Raw genomic sequence first — 18273 nt, forward strand, 5'->3', positions numbered from 1 at the left:
AATGGGCTGAGCTGTTTGTAACATCATAGATTAGCCACCTGGTTATCTGACTTTGAGCTCCCGAAGGCCAGACTGCAGACCCTCCCCCCCCTCCGCTTTCCATGTTATACTTGCAGCTCACAGCTGCACGTAGCTATCTTCTCACTCCTGTGTATATATAATCAGCCAACTGGCGAGGGGGGTCAGAGCAAAATTCCTAGGGTGACCCAACTACTCTCCCCGTACTGCCGGCACTACTGGAATAAATGCTCATTTTATGATTCAACCCTGTCTCTGCTTTAATTTGACTCAAGTACTGACATATGGCCTGGAACCCATTGTGTCCAGTTTCAGTTTCATTGCTGCACCTACAGTTTCATTGCTGGCTTCCGGGAATGGGAACAGGACATTCAGGCAGCATTTCTGCTGGTCACGTGCCCAAATTCTTAGTCAGGCAGGAACTAACTGCAATTGCAATAAGCTTATATGGACACTGTCTGTATGTGAGTTCCTTTAGCAGGTTTTTAGTACATTTTATTCTAATTCCATTTCATGGTTAGTCGTGTCTGTCATTTCCTAAGGCCCACTCAGTTCTAGAAAATCCACTGGAGGCCTTGGAAACTCAGCCATTCCTGACTGGCTCCCTGGTCAGAGAAGATACAGGTGCAGAAAGGGACAGAACTCTGAACATCAAGCCATTGAGAGGAAACTTCTTAGGTAAAGTCAGAGCCTAAAAATATTTACAAGAGTAAAAACATGTCTGTACTTAATAATATAAAAAGAGAAAGTCATTGCCAGGCTGTGCAGCAAAGGAAAATTTGATGGCACCTGGAATTTAGATATTATTTCTATAATCTGCTGGATTTTAGATATTATTTCTATAATCTATAATCTATATCCATGATGGCAATTGGCTTTAGGGAGCCAATTGCCATCATGGATAACAGTATTTAAATTGAATGTGTACAAATCTAGAAGGTATAGATATAACTATTTCTCTTTGAATGAGTTCCTATCCTTTGGTAAATAAAAGATATAATAGCCTCATAACTTTGGAAGATATCTTAAGACAATGTTTGTTCTTGAGTACTATTGCATCAATGACAACAGCATATAAAAAGTCTAATAATTTTAGAGGATGAACTCTCTTCAAAAGTCTCAAAATTGTAGTTTATTGCACTAAAAACAACTTAGAAACCACACTCTTAAAATTGTGGTGCTGTGGGAACCCTGTTCAGAGTACGCTGGATGTTCAAGACCAATCTGAGCACGGGAACCCTAATCAGGATGTTCAAAGCCAATCTGCGCAAGGACACAGCAATCTTACTGTGTACACTTTGCAGGCATGCCTGTCCATAGCCCAAGTATTGAGGTCACTATTTGGCAAGAAGCCACTTTTGTCTAAGTTAGTATAAAGTGTGTTACTGACCAGCCAGTGAGAGGCTGCCTGGTCAGACTTGTGTGATAGCTCCTATGTTACTAAGGCTACTTTTATGTATGGGGACTACTTGTCTACAAGGGCTGCCTTGTGCGGCTACTTGGTCAGGCTACTTTGTTAGTAATGGCTCCTGTGTTTACTACTCTATTAGCAAGGGCTGCTTTGTGTTTACTATTGTTTTAGCAAGGACTACTTTGTGGACTGCCTTGTTAGCAACGGCTATTGAGTCTACAATAAAGACTTCTTATATGCCGGTGAATGCTCATATTGTCTTCTCTGTCTAATACCCGGCACCCATCAAGGTCCAGTTCCTGGCAGGGGAACTGAGACCCCACACTTAGCATAGTCGAGCAGAATCAAGGAAGAACTTGCTCCAACAATTGGTGCAGCAAGCAGGATTAAGGAGTAAGTATTCCTCAACAGGTACTTTTACACAACGGAATACTATGTGGCAATGAAAAAGGAAGAACTCTTACCACTTGCAACAGCCTGGATGGACCTGGAGAGTATTATGCTAAGCAAAGTAAGCCAGTCACAGAAACATAAGTATCACCTGATCTCATTCATATGTGGAATCTAATGATCCAAATAAAACTGATGAACAAAAATAGACCCAGAGTCATAGAAGCATGTTGAACCTTAGAGGATAGGAAGAGATCAATCCTGACCTTGTATGCATATATGCATAACCCGTGGACACAGACAATGGGATGGTGAGAGCCTGGGGTGGGGTACAGAAGTGGGCTGAAGGAGGTTAATGGGAGAAAAAGAGGAACATATGTAATAATTTCAACAATAAAGATTTTTTTAAAAACACCCCAAAAACGACACTCTATCCTTTGATACCCCAACAAATGCTGCTTCTTCAACCACACTTGTTCTCTGCTTCACCATCACTGCCAAAATAAATGATTTTCATCTCTGATCTCTCTCTACACACCCCTAAATCCTACTGTGTGTTATAGAAAACTGCTTGCATGTTCTTCTTCTCTTGTGAGGCAGACGTTCCTTGAAGTCAAGGACTTTGAAAATTTACCATGTTCACCCTCATCCTGCCATTAATAGAGTTTTGACCATATCAAATGCTCAGTGCACTTTTATTCAGTGAGTGAATGATTGGGAGAATGAAGCTTGGGTTGTCTAGACATTTGTTTCACTAACACATAAGCTCACACAAGTAAACATATGAATATGTGCACTAGACATCCCACAGGGGGATGTCGTAGGGAGGACCTCTTTGCTCAAATCCACTTCAAAGTCCTGTCTCCTTTTAAATGGAGGAACAGCATGATTAACCAAGCTGAAGGGAATGAAGTACAGGGTGCCGACAGTTGGAGAGACACATTCCTTAGTTTGTCAGGGAAGAAAGAAGCTGAGTTTCAGAAGACCAGAAAGGGGAGTTCTTCTTTTAGTTCCAGTGAAAGATGCTTCTAGAACCTTTGGCTTATTTGGAGTCCTGGACCTCACTGGAATAAGATGGTGGAGAGTTCACTGGTTCAGGATTGGCCACTGGGTTTGTCACATAGACGGTTTGAAAGACCACAGTGCCCTGAAAAAGACAGGTACATGGAGGTGCGTTAGTCAGAACCACAATTGCACAAAGGCCTTTAGACATTCCGGGACTCCCCATGTCCCTGGACAGGAAACAAAAGCCTAACAACCTTTCTAGTGTCCACACCCTTTAGGGCATCTTTCCACCCACTAAGGGTCCTACAAACTCACGTTGTTGTGTGAATAGCGGACCAGTTTGCAGCCAAAGTGGGCAGACGTGCAGGCAATGCAGAACTCCAGGAGGCTAAAGATGAACAGCACAGCAGAAGTAGTCACTCCAGAGACCTGGAACCAGAAGGATCATGGAGGTCACGAGTGGTGCCCTGGGAGTGTGAGGTCTGGCTCAAAGCATGGCTCTGCAATGGACCGTGGCTAGGGCTTTGAGAAGGCCTCTAACCTGGTCTCAGCCTTGTGGAGAAAATATCTCCCCAAGTTATGTGAGGGTCAAGTGTGTTTGTAAAGGAATTATTTTAAAACTTATTACCTGTGTTCTTCTAAGGAAAAGAATAGTCATTGTTTAGGGAAACACCTTGATGACTTGTTTTAGGCACAGGGTACGAACCCTAAGGGTGGGGTCTGGAGTGAGACAGTGAATGAGTGAAACTGTTCTGTGTAGGAAGTGAAGAGAAATTTGGGAGTATGGACAGTCCTCAGAGAAAGCAAAGGGAGATGGATAGAGGAGAAAGATGGGACTGAGCAATGTGAAGGGATGGTAGAGCCTACAGAAAAAGGCATCTTGTGAGAAATTAACACATTACAAAGCAGAGATGTCTAACCTCCAGGCATCAGTAGTTACCTCCACCATCCCTCCGAACCTTTAGAGAAAGTCAGCTACTGAAACAACCTTCCTGGGCTTGTGACTGTGGCATTTTGTAGAGAGAAATAATTGAGACTGTCATTAACTTAAGAAAACAGTCAGTAAAAGGATCCCCAAATTGAACTAATTCAGCAGTAGTCGATTTCACATGAGCACCAGGAGACATCTAAGCCCTTCCCTGGCTGTTCTCCAGCAATGCTCAGGAAAATGGGATCTCCCACTGTATCTGGGGAGAGAATTTGTGTAGAATCCACTTTAATCATGAAAGGACAAGAGATGAATGACCATAATAACCATTTGTATTCCAATTACAGGAGAGAATAAATCTGAAAATGCTTGGCATATAGTAAGTATCAAACAAATGTTGGTCAATCATAATTTTTAAAATGGCTTTGGTGATAGCTGCTGCTCAGAGAATCCTCTCTCATGGAGAGAACCCTCCTTAGCACTTTCCTTCTCTTCCCTCTTGATTTAGCAAGCATTTATTAAACATCTGTTTGCTACGAAAGGCTAAGAAAGCATCCTGAGAGGCACAATCTAGTGGGGGAGGCACATACAAATGTAGATAGTTATAATTTAAATCTGACATGGTAAGAGCTATAAAAGAGCCAATAATAGTCTCCGGGCACTGAGGAGAGAAAGTTTCATTCTCAGTAGAAGATTCAGTGATGTGGGTTTGGACATCTGTCCAGGCAAGGGGAACAGTAGTATGATGATGTCTTAGACAAGGAATCACAGAAGCTTAGGGAGAAGGGGCCTTTACAAATGATGCTGGTCCTTTTCAAATGTTTTTAACAACAACTTTCTTTTATAAATAAATCTTTCTAATGGGAGGAGGGCTGGGAGGATGGGTGAAAAATGGGAAGGGTATTACGAAATACAAATAGGGAGTTGTAAAAACAGTCACAGGAAGGTAAATTAAAGTACAGTATGGGGAATGTAGTCACCTCATAAGTTATATGTGTCTAATCATTACACCATATACCTGAAACTAATATGGTATTGTTTGTCAACTGTAACTGAAAAATAAAAACAGCCTTCCATGAGGGAGAAGGGTTCCTCAAGCAGTTTGGATAGTTATTATTTGGTCAGTGTTGATTCATGCTTGTTGAGACCTTGAAGCACCCCATCCCTTGGCTCATCTTTTGGTAAGTTCGGTTGAAGTCAGCCCTCCTCCTTCTGGACTGAAGCCAGAGGTGTGTGGGTGCAGGGGATGGAAGAGATCTCTTTCCAAGATCAGACATTGGCAGAACTGAGATTAGAAGTCAGGTGGTGGTGGCTCCAGCCAGTGTGGTGACTGAGAAACTGGTAAAAATGGTTAGATTCTGGATGCATTTTAAAGGTGAAATCAGCAGGATTCTTTGAGGAGTTGGCTTAGAGGTGCAGGAGACAGAGTGGGGCAATCAATGATTTCACCAGAGTTTGCCCTGAGTGACTGGAAGGATGCAGTTGCCATCACCCTGGAAAAGGCAACCTGTGAGAAGGTTTGGCAAATAAAATCTGGAGATGTTAATATCCAAATATAATATGGAGAGTGGACAACTGGATACTAGAGAGGAGTTTGTGAGAGATGTTTTGTTGGAACCTAGGCATTTGGAGTCATTGTCATAAGGAAAGTGTTTCAAGTCACCAGATTGCATGAGATTGCTAAGGCAGAGTATAGAGAGAAACAGAAGAAGATTGAGGACTGAGTGTGAGAAGTTGGGGGAAAGACAAGAACCAGCAAAAGGGACACAGAAGAGAACAACCAGTGTGGGTGCAGAAACAACAGCTGCAGGGCCTGGAAGCCAACGGGAAGTCCACCAAAGAGGAGGAATGATTGGGCGCTTGAGTAGAGGAGTTTTTTGGAGAACTGAGGCTAGAAGTATGGCTAGCATGGGTTAAAGAGAGATTATGAGAGGAGAGAATTGGAGACAGTGAGGCAGACAATTCTTTTAAGGAATTTTCTGCAGAGAAAGCCAGAGAAATGGAGTGGTAGCTGAAATAACTAAGAGAAGGTTAGTGTGTTATCGAAGATGAAAGAGACAGAAGTGTGTTCAGATGTTGATGGAAAAGCTGTAGCCAATGGCAGGTAGTGATGTAGAAGAGAGGTGGAGCCAGGGAGTAGGGAGAAGCACATGGAGTGATAACTTGAGTGAGCAGAGAGGGCAGGGCTGCTGTGTAGAGGGAGACACTGAGTTTACATGGGACTCATCTATAGCTGAATTTTCAGATGTTAGCCAACTGTCCCCTGAGGATTTGAGATGTGTTGTAAATGCAAAATACACACTGGATTTCTAAGATGTGGCACCTAAAATGCAAAGTTTTGAATTAATAACTTTTTTTATACAGGTTACACAATGAAATGATGTTTTGTATTTATGGAGTTAAATCAATGTATTTTGGAAATTAATTTCAGTTTTTTTCACTCTTTGTAATACAGAGACTAGAAAATGTAAAATCACACATGTGGCTTACATTAGATTTCTATTTGACAGAATGGGTCTATAAAATGGGATGGCTCATTCGCCTATTCATTTCTATGGCTGCTTTCACACTGGATTGAGTACTTGCAACAGAGACCAGATGGCCTGCAAAACCTTAAATGTTCACTCTCTGTCTTCTTCTGAACACCTTTGCCGACCCCTTTATCCATGAAAATGGGCAGGAAGGTGAACATGTGGGTAGATGTACAGGTTGGTGGGTACCGGTGCATTATCTCTATAACTGCATTTAATTCTCCCAACAATGTCAAAAGGTAGGTACTGTTTTATAAAGATAGGAACTAAGACTAAGAAAAGTCACATGCTTGGAGTAGCAGCAATAAACCTACAGGTCAGGGACTTAAAACTGTTCTGAGAGCATCTCTGTTTCCTTTGGTGCTTGGTGAAGAAGCTTGGTGGGGCCAGGCCCTTTCCAATGATTTCCTAAAGATAGCTACATTGGAAACCAGAGGAGCATTGTTCAAGAGAGATACTTACCATACCACTGCAGGGATAGGAGCTGAAGGAGCTATACAGGTTGTTAATAGCCATATCTGTGATGAGGAGCATGATTCCGACCAAAGAGCAGATTGCACTGGCAATACTCAAGCCCATGCTACCTTTCAGCTGGAGAAGAGACAGAGACAGGGTCAGTATGAGAGAGGAAAACAATTGTAGCTGAGATGAGCAGAGACTCAACAAGTGCTTCATAATGTGAATTCCTGGAACCCTAGATGTCTTGTGCAAAAATATAGTAGGTTTGGTGGTAAATTAACTTGGAAAACACCTGTGTTGCACAAAGTTAGGTCTTTTAAGCAGGACTTCTCAGAGCCTTTAACAAGGAATATGGATCCCCTGGAGAGGAGACTACTAAATAGAGATCCCTCCCAAGTTATCTAAATAAAGTATCATCTTCATAAAGTATCTCGTGGAACAAGTATCCCCAAAAATAATGTTCAGGAATCAATGGACTCATTTACCCCACAGGAGATGGGCAGGAGACTCAGCCCACGTGTTCTGGGATGTGACAGGCTCTGATGCGCCATGATTCTGGTCTGTATGGAGTTTTTAAATAGATCTCATCTTGTGTGGGACCGGGCCATCCTGGGGAAACAAAGGTACTTTCTTGGTCCAATATTTGGGGCCACCAATCCTTGCCTGTGTTAATTCACAGAACTTGTTTGAAAGGATTCCTTTGGGAAGCTGCTGCTTGAGCCTCCCCTGGCTTCCCTGTAGAAATGTCTGGCACTGGGCTCTGTGTGCCGCAGGCAGTCAGTGCCTGCTCGGCTGGAGGGCAGCCTGGCACTCCTGGTTGTTTTTTGCCTCCTTTTGTAAGATCCTCTTAGGAAAGTTATTCTCTCCGTCTCTCCACACCCTGATGCTACCCTTCCTTCCACCGAATCTTCTGGACTCTCATTTGTGACTCTGTCCAGGTTGATGTGGTCTTGTGAGTATGAGTGAGCATGCGTGTCAGTGCCCTGTGTCTGGTTATAAGTAGGTGCAAAGATGAGGGAGGCATTGTGTGTGAGCTCCTTTCCCTTGTTGTGTGTGTCTTGGGGTTCATAGTTGGGAGAGCCTGTCTCAGGATGGGACTTACCAGGCAAGAAGATCTTGGTAGCTGTTCTGATGCCACTGAGAGGGATCCTGAAATGATGAACTGGCAGAGAAGAGAGGGAGTTTAGAAAGAGGCCAGAGAGCCCTAGCTGGTTTGGCTCAGTGGATAAAGTGTTGGCCTGTGGACTAAAGGGTCCCAGGTTTTATTCCAGTCAAGGGCACAGGCCTGGGTTGTGGGCTCGATCCCCAGTGGGAGGCGTGCAGGAGGTGGCCAATCAGTGATTCTCATCATTGATGTTTCTATCTCTCTCTCCCTCTCCTTTCCTCTCTGAAATCAATAAAAATATATTGTAAAAAAAGAAAGAGGCCAGAGGTTAGAGCCCCACTTTCAGGCTTCCATGCTTCTGATCACACACATGTTCTCTCATACATGCTAGGATCCGCTGCTGGGACCTCCTACTCAATCAAGGAGGTGGGGGGCGGGGGAAGGAAGGAAAGGGAAGGAAGGAGATGGGGAAGGGAAAGGTAAAGAAGAGGAGAGGGGAGGGGAGGGGAGGGGAGGGGAGGGGAGGAAAGCGAAGGACGATTTGTACCACATGACAGGGCAGTGACTAGGGATAAATATGTATTTTAGAATCCAGTACACCTCGTTTTAAACTCTAACTTGAAACTCATGTGATCTTGGGTAAGTTATTAATTTTTCTAAGTGTATATTTCCTCTTAAAAAATGGGGAAAACTATATGTCTTCCTAAGTGTTATTATCATGAGATAATTTGTCCCTTGCATCTAGCATTTGGTATATCTTGCCCATGGTAGATCCTCTACATAGTAGATACTTAGTAAAATCACTTCTTTTCTTGCCTTTTATTTTCTCACATGCACTTGTTGCTGGCCTCCCAAAACAATTCACTCAGGCATAGGGGTTCTGGAGGGAAGAAGGAAGGGGTCCCCATATTTTCACTGCTTTGAGATAAAAGCCCAATATCAGTCCTTTCCCGTCTACAATTTGGTGCCTTTTAGTTACTCAGAAGAATGTTGCATCTCTGCAATGATGAACATCAACTATGAGGGCGACAGGATAGATTGTGTGCATCTATTTCAACACTTATGTTCTGCAGGCATAGTGGTTGGTGGGATTCCCTGCTGTCAGTGAGAGTCTGAAAGGGCATCAGCTATGGTTTAATGGAAGTTTTGCTCAGCCCTAAATGAAGTTACTTAACTCCATGATGGCCCATCAAGCACCATTATTATTCCCAGTTTAAGGAGGTGTGGACTGAGGCTTAGAAATTTTAAAAGACACAACCAAGACCATCCAGCAAATAGCATATCTGGGAATCAAATCCAGGTAATTGACTCCAGATCTCATGTTCTTAACCCTCATCCTGAACTCATTCCACCCCAGAGTAGATGCCTATGCCTTGGAATGGAAATGGGTATTCACAATGAAAACTTACTCTAGCCACCTGTGCCTTGTAAGAGGAATGCCATTTTTCCTACAAGTAAGAAAATGAGTCTCGATTTTATGTTTTCTACAGACTTTGTCGGAAAGGAAGGAAACAGAAGGCTGGACTTCTGGTGTCCCTGCTGGTCCTTTTAAGGTGCTTAAGGAGAGGGCCTTTGGTTTGGAGGAGGACTTTAATGATCTTTAGGAAATAGATAGTCCTGGAGTCAAGAAGGCAACACAGAGCAAAAGTGCCCTGTAGGAAAAAGGGAGGGTGATGTCATGAGGGCTGATGGGACCTGAGCAGCCTGGTGGAAGGGGAGATGGCCACCAAGGCCTTTGAAATGCCTTAAGAGAATCTAACACTCAATAGGAACTGTTTTGTGGCTGTGGTGTTAGTCTTCTCCATTTCCCCAAACTCCACAGAAGTCTGTTATACACACAGGTATCTGTGGTTGGCTGAGTTACAAGTCTGTGTCTGTGCTGAACAGAGAGAGAAGACCTCAGCCTCAGAAGATGAGACACGAATGGGAACAAGAGAGAGCAGGTGCTCAGAAAAAAATGCTTCCAAGAATCTAAGCCCTGCCATTTGCAGATGCTGTGTGTGTGTGTGTATGAAGGTGGTGGACAACTCTAGGCTATTTTATTTAAATCTCATGGTATATGGTGACTTTGCTGATGTCCAGGCTACTCTGGAGTTTTATTATTTGTGAGAAAACTCCCTTGGGTCTCAGATATGTGATTTGAGAGAAAAATTGTGTTATAGTGGGTAGAAAAGAACATGGTTGATGGGAGAGGGATTAAATTGCATGTGTGTGCCTCTGGAGGAGGGAAGACACTGAGGAGAATGGAAAAGAATCATAAAGGCAATATATTGGAGAAGAGAAAGGATCTGTGGTTCTTAACCTTTTAAGGGATTCTAGATCACCCTGAAAATGTGATAAATACTATGGGCTTTTCCATAAATACAAAAACAAAAACATCTATGTACCAAATATTTTGTAACAAGGTGGACTCTGATCCCATCAGAGGACTCCAGGTTGAGTTCTCACTGCTTAATGACTGTTCTGTGGCTGGGCAGACACTCAATTAGTAGTGAAAATGTTTTCTCCTGAAGCTCCAGTTGTGGGCCTTTGTCCAACAGCACTTGAGCACTGGGGTGATGAACTGGGAAAAGGTTTCCTAACTTCTAAGGTGGGCTAATTAGAAAAGGTGACCTAATTGGGGTGATGGTGCCTTATAGGGCTGGGACTTGGTATTATGAGCTGAAGTTTATCTCTTCATAATCCATCTTTTGAAGTCTAAATCCCAGAACCTCCAAATGTGACTGTATAGATATTTCCAGACTCACTGTAGTTGGAACTATGATTTTTTTTCTTCCTTTTTTTTTTTTTTTTTTTTACTTTACAATGGTGTGAAAGCCCTACATATTCAGTAGAAACTATTCTTTGGATTTTGGATTTTGACCTTTTCCTGGGTGAGTGATATGTGGTAACATACTCTCTGGGGATGCTGGACAGAAGCAGCCAGCCTCAGCTCCCTGTCAGCCACGCAATCACGAGCCTAAACAACCCATTCTCTATAGTGTAGTACTTAATGCATTTTTGACTCAGGATATTTTCAATTTATGATGGGTTTTTGGGGATGTAACCCCATCATAAGTTGAAGAGCATCTATATTTGAAGATAGGGCCTTTAATGAGGTGGTTAAGGTTAAATGAGGTCATGTGGATGTGCCCTAATAAAATATAAGTGGTGTTCTAATAAGAAGAGCTATGAGGACAAAGACACACACAGAGGAAGATCATGTGAAGACACAGGGAGGAAGACAACCATCTACAAGCCAAGGAGAGAGGCCTCAGGAGAAACAATCCTGTCCACACCTTGATCTTGGATTTCCAGCATCCACAACTATCCTATATAATAAAAGCCTAATATGCCAAGTGTCGGGTCATCTCTGGTCAATATGCTAATGATATGCTAAGCCCGCTCAGCCACTCGCTATGACGTACACTGACCACCAGGGTGCAAACGCTCGACAGGTAGGTTAGCTTGCTGTTGGGGTCCAGCCAATTGGGACTGAGCGAGATGGGCCAAACACACCCTGGAGCCCTCCCATGGTCCTTCCCCAGCTGGCCAACCTCCCACATCCCTCCCCACCCCTGATGGTGCACTAGTGGGGTCCCTCGGCTTGGCCTGCACCCTCTCACAACCTGGGTCCCCTCAGGGGATGTCAGAGAGCTGGTTTCGGCCGAACAGCGGAACGACTGGTGGGGGCAGACGCTCAATGCAGGAGCTGCTCCCTGGTGGTCAGTATGCTCCCACAGGGAGCACTGCTCAGCCAGAAGCTGGGCTCATGGCTGCCGAGCACAGCGGCCGTAGCAGGAGCCTCTCCCGCCTTCACAGGAGTGCTAAGGATGTCTGACTGCCAGCTTAGGCTTGCTTCCCACAGGGAGCGGGCCTAAGCCAGCAATTGGACATCCCCCGAGGGCTCCCGGACTGTGAGAGGGTGCAGGCCGGGCTGACGGACCGCCCCCCCCCCCCAAAGTGCACAAATTTTGATGAGATAATAAATGTCTGTTGCTTAGTCACCCAGTCTGTGGTATTTGTTCTGGCTGCCCAAGTGGACTAATATTCCTGGTGAACAAAGCCTGAGCTGGTTTCACAGCCAACATGCTCTCTTGGCTAAAAAAACTTCTGCAGCAAAGTACACAACTTGCCAAGGTGAGGCTGAGTGTGTTGGCACTTTCTGGAACTCACTTGCAGGGCAACTTATGTTACTTACCAAGATGCCTCCCCAGAAGGGATAGCCTCCGTAGAATGAGACAGCGGTGTAGTACCAGAGAACGATGGTGCCTATGACACTGCCGAGGCCGATGTGTATCAGGCCGATCAGGATCTGGATGGCCTGTCAGGGGAGCCAAAAACTGAGACCTTTGTCTCTAAGGCCGGATCTTAACCCCTGCACCCTTGGGACTCCTTTTTATTTTAATAAATATTTTGTTCTCTTGGTCAATAAAGTCATATTTAAAATGTACTAATGAAATAATACTTCCCATAATTTCCCCCCACTCAAAGAAAACAACCACTTACAATTTGGTGTATAACCTTACATTATTTTTTCAAATATATACACTGATTATACAAAAGGGCTTTGCATATATAACTTCATATTTCATTATGAAAACATCCCCATGGTATTAAGTATTCTTTAAATATATGCTTTATAAGGTAGCCCACATCCCATTATGTGGAGGGTCTGTGGAAGAGTTGGAACAGAGATATTGGGCAGGTATAATGTTTCCATATTATAAACAACTTGGAATGAACATCATTTTGTAGGTAAGTCTTTGTGCTCATCTTTTATTTCTTTGGAATATAGTTTTGGATTGAATTGTGTCTTCTCTCCCTCATCAAATTTATATATCTCTATTTTTAAATCTTCACCTGAGGATTTTTTTTCATTGATCTTGAGAGAGAATGGAATGGAGAGATGATAGGTGAGAGAGAGAGAGAGAGAGAGAGGGAGAGAGAGAAAAACACTGATGTGTAAGAGACACATCAATTGGCTGCCTCCCACATATGACTGGACTGGGGCTGGGTATTAAACCTATAACCCAGGTACATGCCCTTGACTAGTAATCAAACCTGCTACCCTTCGGTGCACAGACTGGTGCTCAACAATTGAGCAACTCTGACCAGGACTCAAATTAATATTTTGAAGTTCAAACCTCCAGTGACTCAGAATGGAATCTCATTTGGAAATAGGGTTGCTTCAGATGCAATTAGATAATATGAGGTATAATGGAATAGGGTGACCCCTGCTATCTTTTCAAAGGAATGCCATGTGAAGAGAAACATGCGCACCCAGGAGAATGCCAAGATGGGAGTTTTGCTGCCACAAGCCAAGGACCTACCGGAAGCTAGGAGACTGGCCTGGAACAGATCCACCCCTAGAGTCTTCAGAGGGAGCATGGCCCTATGGATACCTTGATTACAAACTTTTGAAATGAGATAAAAAAAATTCTTGTGTTCTAAGCCACCCAATCAGTAGTACTTTTTAATGGCAACTCTAGGAAACTAATATATATTCTTGCCCAAATGCTATATATATATATATATATATATATATATATGTATGTGTGTGTGTGTGTGTGTGTGTGTGTGTGTGTGTGTATACAGCACAAACATTACAGAGTATACAAACATATCATTAAATTTGCACAAATGGTAGAAAATTATACAAAATGCCTGCCCCCAATTCTTTTTCTCAATGATATAGCTTGGGAGTATGTCCATATCTATACTAATAAAAGCTTACGTGACCCTCACATGTGACATTGCCACAAGATGGCCGCCACAAAGATAGCCACCACAAGATGGCCATGCGCACAGCTGAGGCAGGGCCCGGCAGCCGCTCTGCGTGGTGAGGCCTAGGAGTCCCATGGCTTCGTGCTGCACGAAGGAGGCAGGTCCTGGCATCTCCACCGCCTCTTACAGTGGAGGCAGGTCCCGGAGGAGGAGGCAGGTCGCAGCAGGGGAGGGCAGTTGGGGGTGATCGGGCCAGCAGGGGAGCAGTTAGGCATCAATCAGGCCATCACGGGAGCAGTTAGGGGGCGATCAGGCTGGCAGACAGAAGCGTTTAGGAGCAATCAGGCAGGCAGTCAGATGAGTATTTATGAGCCAGCAGTCCTGGATTGTGAGAGGGATGTCCGACTGCCGGTTTAGGCCCCATCAGGATCAGGCCTAAATCGGCAGTGGGACATACCCTGAGGGGTCCCAGATTGGAGAGGGTGCAGGCTGGGCTGAGGGACAACCTCCCTCCCCGCCGCCCCCGTGCATGAATTTCGTGCACCAGGCCACTAGTAATTACATAAGGAGCTAAGGAGTTTTATTTTTATTTAAAAAACATTTTGTATTAAAAAAATAAGTTATCATTGATTTGAGAGAGAGAGGAAGGGAGAAGGAAGAGAGAACTACTGATGAGAAAGAAACATTGATCAGTTGCCTCTTATTGGAGATGGAGTCTTCCACGGGCATGTGACCTGACTGGGAAAAGAGTTGGTTGGCTACCACTGAGTACATGGCATGATGGTCAAACAACTGAGCCACACTGGACAGGGCAAAGAGTGTCCTTTTCATAGCTCCATCACATTTCACTCTTTAGACATATAATATATTGATATAACTGGTATTATATTGATGAATATTTTGGTTGTTCCCATTCTTTAACTATTGTAACAGGGTGTAGGGTTTAAAAAAAAACTTCACATCTAATTGACTAACTAATCAAAAATTAAAAGTAAGAATATACTAATAAAACGTATAGTGTAAAATATTAATAATTTCATATTTAAGCATGTTACAGGCAGAAGCAGTTCCAGTTCCCCTTTTCACTGGCCTCTACCATAATTGTGTAATAGATGCTGACGGCTGGACAAACCTATAACATCCTGATGCCAGAAATAAAACCCACAGAGAGAAAAAAATACCAGATATGTCTGCTGACAGACATGAAAGAGAGCATCGAACCCACGTGAGAGCTTATAATGTCATCAGCATTCCTTAATACCCTTCTTTCTATGATCCCTCTAGAAAAGCCTTTTGCCTACCCTGAGACATTATGATGGTTGCTAAGGCATGAGCCTGCCATCTTCTCAGGTAGTCAGCACCTAAATAACTCACTTTCCTTCCATCAGCAACGGTGTTGTGTATTTGGCTTCACAGCAGCAGGTAAAAGAACCTGAGGGTCATTTGGGCCAGTTTCACTATCACAAACCATGCTGCAATAAATAACCTCATACATGTCATATTTCTTATGTGAACAGGCATGTCTGCAGGACAAGTCTCAGAAATGGAATTACGTATTTTAAAATTTAGCAGATATAGAAAGCCCTCCATACAGGTTGTATCAATTGACATTACTATGAGTAGTATGGGGGGTGGGGGAGAAGTTAGGATTTGAACCCAGGCAGCCTGAATCAGAATTCATGCATGTCTTGCCCTAGCTGGTTTGGTTCCGTGGATAGAGCGTAGGCCTGCGGACTGAAGGGTCCTGGGTTCATTTCTGGTCAAGGGCCCATACCTCAGTTGCAGGCTCCTCCCTGGCCCAGGCCCAGGCCCTAATGCGGGTGCATTCAGGAGGCAACCAATCAATGTGTTTCTCTCACACCCATGTTTCTCTGTCTTTCTCTCTCTCCCTCTCTCTAAAAGATCAATGGAAAAATATCCTCAGGTGAGGATTGACAAATACAACAACAAAAAGAATCCATGAGTGTCTTCTTTCACCCAAGCAATGAGATGGGCTTTCCCTGGTCTCACCCAGGACAGCCTTTTTTTTTTTTTTGGGGGGGGGGGGAGGGGCGGTGAGGGGGAATCATCACAAGCTCGTATCTTATTCACATTGAAGAGAGATTCCATTCAAGCACATTGGGTTTAGAATCTACCTTCTGGTTCACTGGACCCACCTTCTTCCAGAGGCCACATGGGTCAACATGGATTCTGGCAACACAACCAACATTCCAATTTACTGCTTCTTTGTTGCTTTTCTTTCTCTTTCCTAAAATGCCCAAGAGAGATAATACAAGGTCCCACCCAGAGGCCCTGGTGATGCTGTAGAGCTGAGCTTCTTAATAGACCTGAGTTTGGCAAGGCTGGGTCGGCTCCAGCCCCACCTGCTGGATTTGGAGATTCTGTGTTTCCGAACCTCCTCCCACCCCTGACTCCAGCCACGTGGCCAGTGCACACAGTGTGAAATCTCACTTACCCCTAAAACTTTGGCTTCTTTAAAGGACCTCTGGGCAGGTTGCATAGACACAGGTGGCTCCAAACCAGGTTGGTTCCCAGAAATTTGGTGGACTTGGGACTGGGTGAGTGGATATAGGGGCACCTGAGACAAGCTTCCGGGTATCACAGGATACCCGGTGTGGGGTGCCATCACAAACACAGAATTGGCCGTGGGGCCTGCTGAAGTCATCAGATTCATGCTGTTAAGGTATAAATGCAGTAGAGTCATCCCCCACATGTGCATTAATGTTTACATTGGAAAATAACTTTTGCTTTCATTAACTCATTTGAGCATCTAAATGCCCTATGAGTTTATTGTTTGAGATATTAGGCAGCAGTTAGAGAGCACAAATGCAGTCAGTGCTTTACAAATACATCTCTTTGGTTCCTCACACCTTGCCAGTTTCCCAGGTGAGAAAACGGAGGCCCAGCGTGGCTGAGAGCTACAGAGGGCAGGGCTGTGTCTTTTCACTTTTGTATCTCTCATTGTGCTTACAGGGCGTTTTGCACAAAGTGGTACTTCAACATTGCAGAGCTGGAGAGTCTCCAGGAGAACAGTGACGACTCTAATTCTTTCAATTTCTGAAAAAAAGGAAACTGAGGCTGGGAGTGTGGACACGAATTCCCCTAGTTCCCAGTCATATAAATATTTGTTAAATGGAGATCCTTATCCTCCAAGGAAGCCCATTCCCAGGGCTGAATATATTCACTGGGGGGCTCATGGTACTCAGTGTTCTAGGTCAATTGGGAATTCTGGTTTCGTTTTTTAAATTTCTTTCTTTTTTTTTTTTTAAGAGATACAAAGTAAGTTAAATTTATTTTGCTTCTTCCACTGTGCATTTCATTTGCATATAGAACTCTTATGATTCATGCAGGAAATTTAGAGAAAAAGTTAAAGTGAATTGTAATAACATATCAGGAAGCAACTTTTAAATAAACCTTAGGTAAAGGTAATGGCTCACAGAATTCCATAAAGGTAGCATAACAAATACATTTGAAAATAAAATGGTACAGCACATCTTCAGAAATACTCACCTCTGATGACTGGCCATGTTACTAGGGCTCTCAGCTCTAGAACATTCTAAAATAACTTACCATGCAGACCTGAATCTCCCATCTGAAAGAGGGAATTCTTTGGGGCATTTTATCAGGTGGATTTTTAATCTATTTTCCTATTCTTCAGACACTACTTGCATTTTCTCCCCAATGCCATAAACGGATATACATATATTTACTTAAATACTTTACCGCCATGCATGTCCCTTCTATAAGGTTCTAAGTTCCCAAACAACAGTGACAATATTTACTAGTTATAATTGTAACAGCTACCCCTGAGTATCTGGTAAGTAACTTGGTATCATGTCACTTTCACTATGGTTTGTTTCTAAGCTGCTCTCACAGATCTTTATACACATGATCTCTAATTTTTATAACTCTGTGGGTGGGGGGGGGAAGGGAATAATATATTACTACTCTTGTTTTATAGAGATGGTAACTAAAGAGAAAAAAGTTTCATTATTCCCAATTTAGGGTCCAATGACACAGATTTTGAACAATCTCTCTGACTGCAAAGTCTTCATGATTTTTCTTAAAGGAGAGCACTTTGTATTGGGAATTATAAATTTTGCAGCTCCAAACAGAATTCATTTATTCGCTCCTGTCTGTGAAGGTCAGAAGTCTGGCATGGCTGGGGTCCCTGATCAGGGTCTGTCAAGGCTGAAAGCAAAGTGTCTAACCTGACTGAATTCTTTTCCTTCCTTTTTTTTTTAGAGCAGAACCTCAAAAACTAGTCCAATAAACCCTGCCATGGGCTCATCCTCACACCCCCCAGTTATCATTTGGCAGGAAAACCTTATCAGCATGCCTGAGCTACCCAGAGAAACCCTTAGGTTAAGTATACTCACTTTGTTCTGCCAGTGGCTAAGTCTCCTTTGCTTCTCTTCCCCAGGGCTTGCTGTATGCAACTTGTTTTTCCGGAAAGAACAAACGCACCAGGTTCAGTTACAAAATATATTTAGAAAGATTCAAAACAAAGTCCTTCTCCTAGGGGCAGGGCAGGTTACCAGCTGCCTGGAGCTCAGCTTCCCCACCCACATATACTTCCTATAATTGACAAGGAACCAATTAAACGCAGTTCAATTGTAACAGCTACCCCAGTGTTTAATGGTATCAGTGTGGAAAAGAAAGGGTTGCTTGAGCTGGGCGCTCAAGGTACTGCATATAGCTGCCTGGACAGAAAAACAAA

At 43.5% G+C, this 18273-nt stretch overlaps 1 protein-coding gene across 1 annotated transcript; it reads right to left on the bottom strand.

Moving 5' to 3' along the window:
• Positions 1 to 2527: 2527 nt before the first annotated feature.
• Positions 2528 to 18186, bottom strand: LOC307109844 (membrane-spanning 4-domains subfamily A member 8-like). Its single transcript, XM_079788808.1, has 7 exons — positions 17933 to 18186; positions 16009 to 16228; positions 12028 to 12150; positions 7845 to 7904; positions 6746 to 6874; positions 3140 to 3253; positions 2528 to 2966 (listed from the first exon to the last, which is right to left on the bottom strand). Exons 2-7 carry the CDS (start codon positions 16225 to 16227, stop codon positions 2862 to 2864), a joined length of 750 nt encoding a protein of 249 aa, XP_079644934.1. The 5' UTR covers position 16228; positions 17933 to 18186; the 3' UTR covers positions 2528 to 2861.
• Between the last annotated feature and the right edge of the window lie 87 nt (positions 18187 to 18273).

The sequence above is a fragment of the Cnephaeus nilssonii genome, assembly GCF_951640355.1.
Source record: "Cnephaeus nilssonii genome assembly, chromosome: 13".
Taxonomy (NCBI): Eukaryota; Metazoa; Chordata; class Mammalia; order Chiroptera; family Vespertilionidae; genus Cnephaeus; species Cnephaeus nilssonii.

Coding starts and splice junctions, on each gene's coding strand:
- LOC307109844 (XM_079788808.1), bottom strand. CDS start 16,227: ATGAATCTGATGACTTCAGCAGGCCCCACGGCCAATTCTGTGTTTGTG. Junction 12,151..16,008: donor AAGAAGCCAAAGTTTTAGGG/GTAAGTGAGATT, acceptor CTCCCCTGACAG/GCCATCCAGATCCTGATCGG. Junction 6,875..7,844: donor TACCAAGATCTTCTTGCCTG/GTAAGTCCCATC, acceptor TCTCTTCTCCAG/CTGAAAGGTAGCATGGGCTT.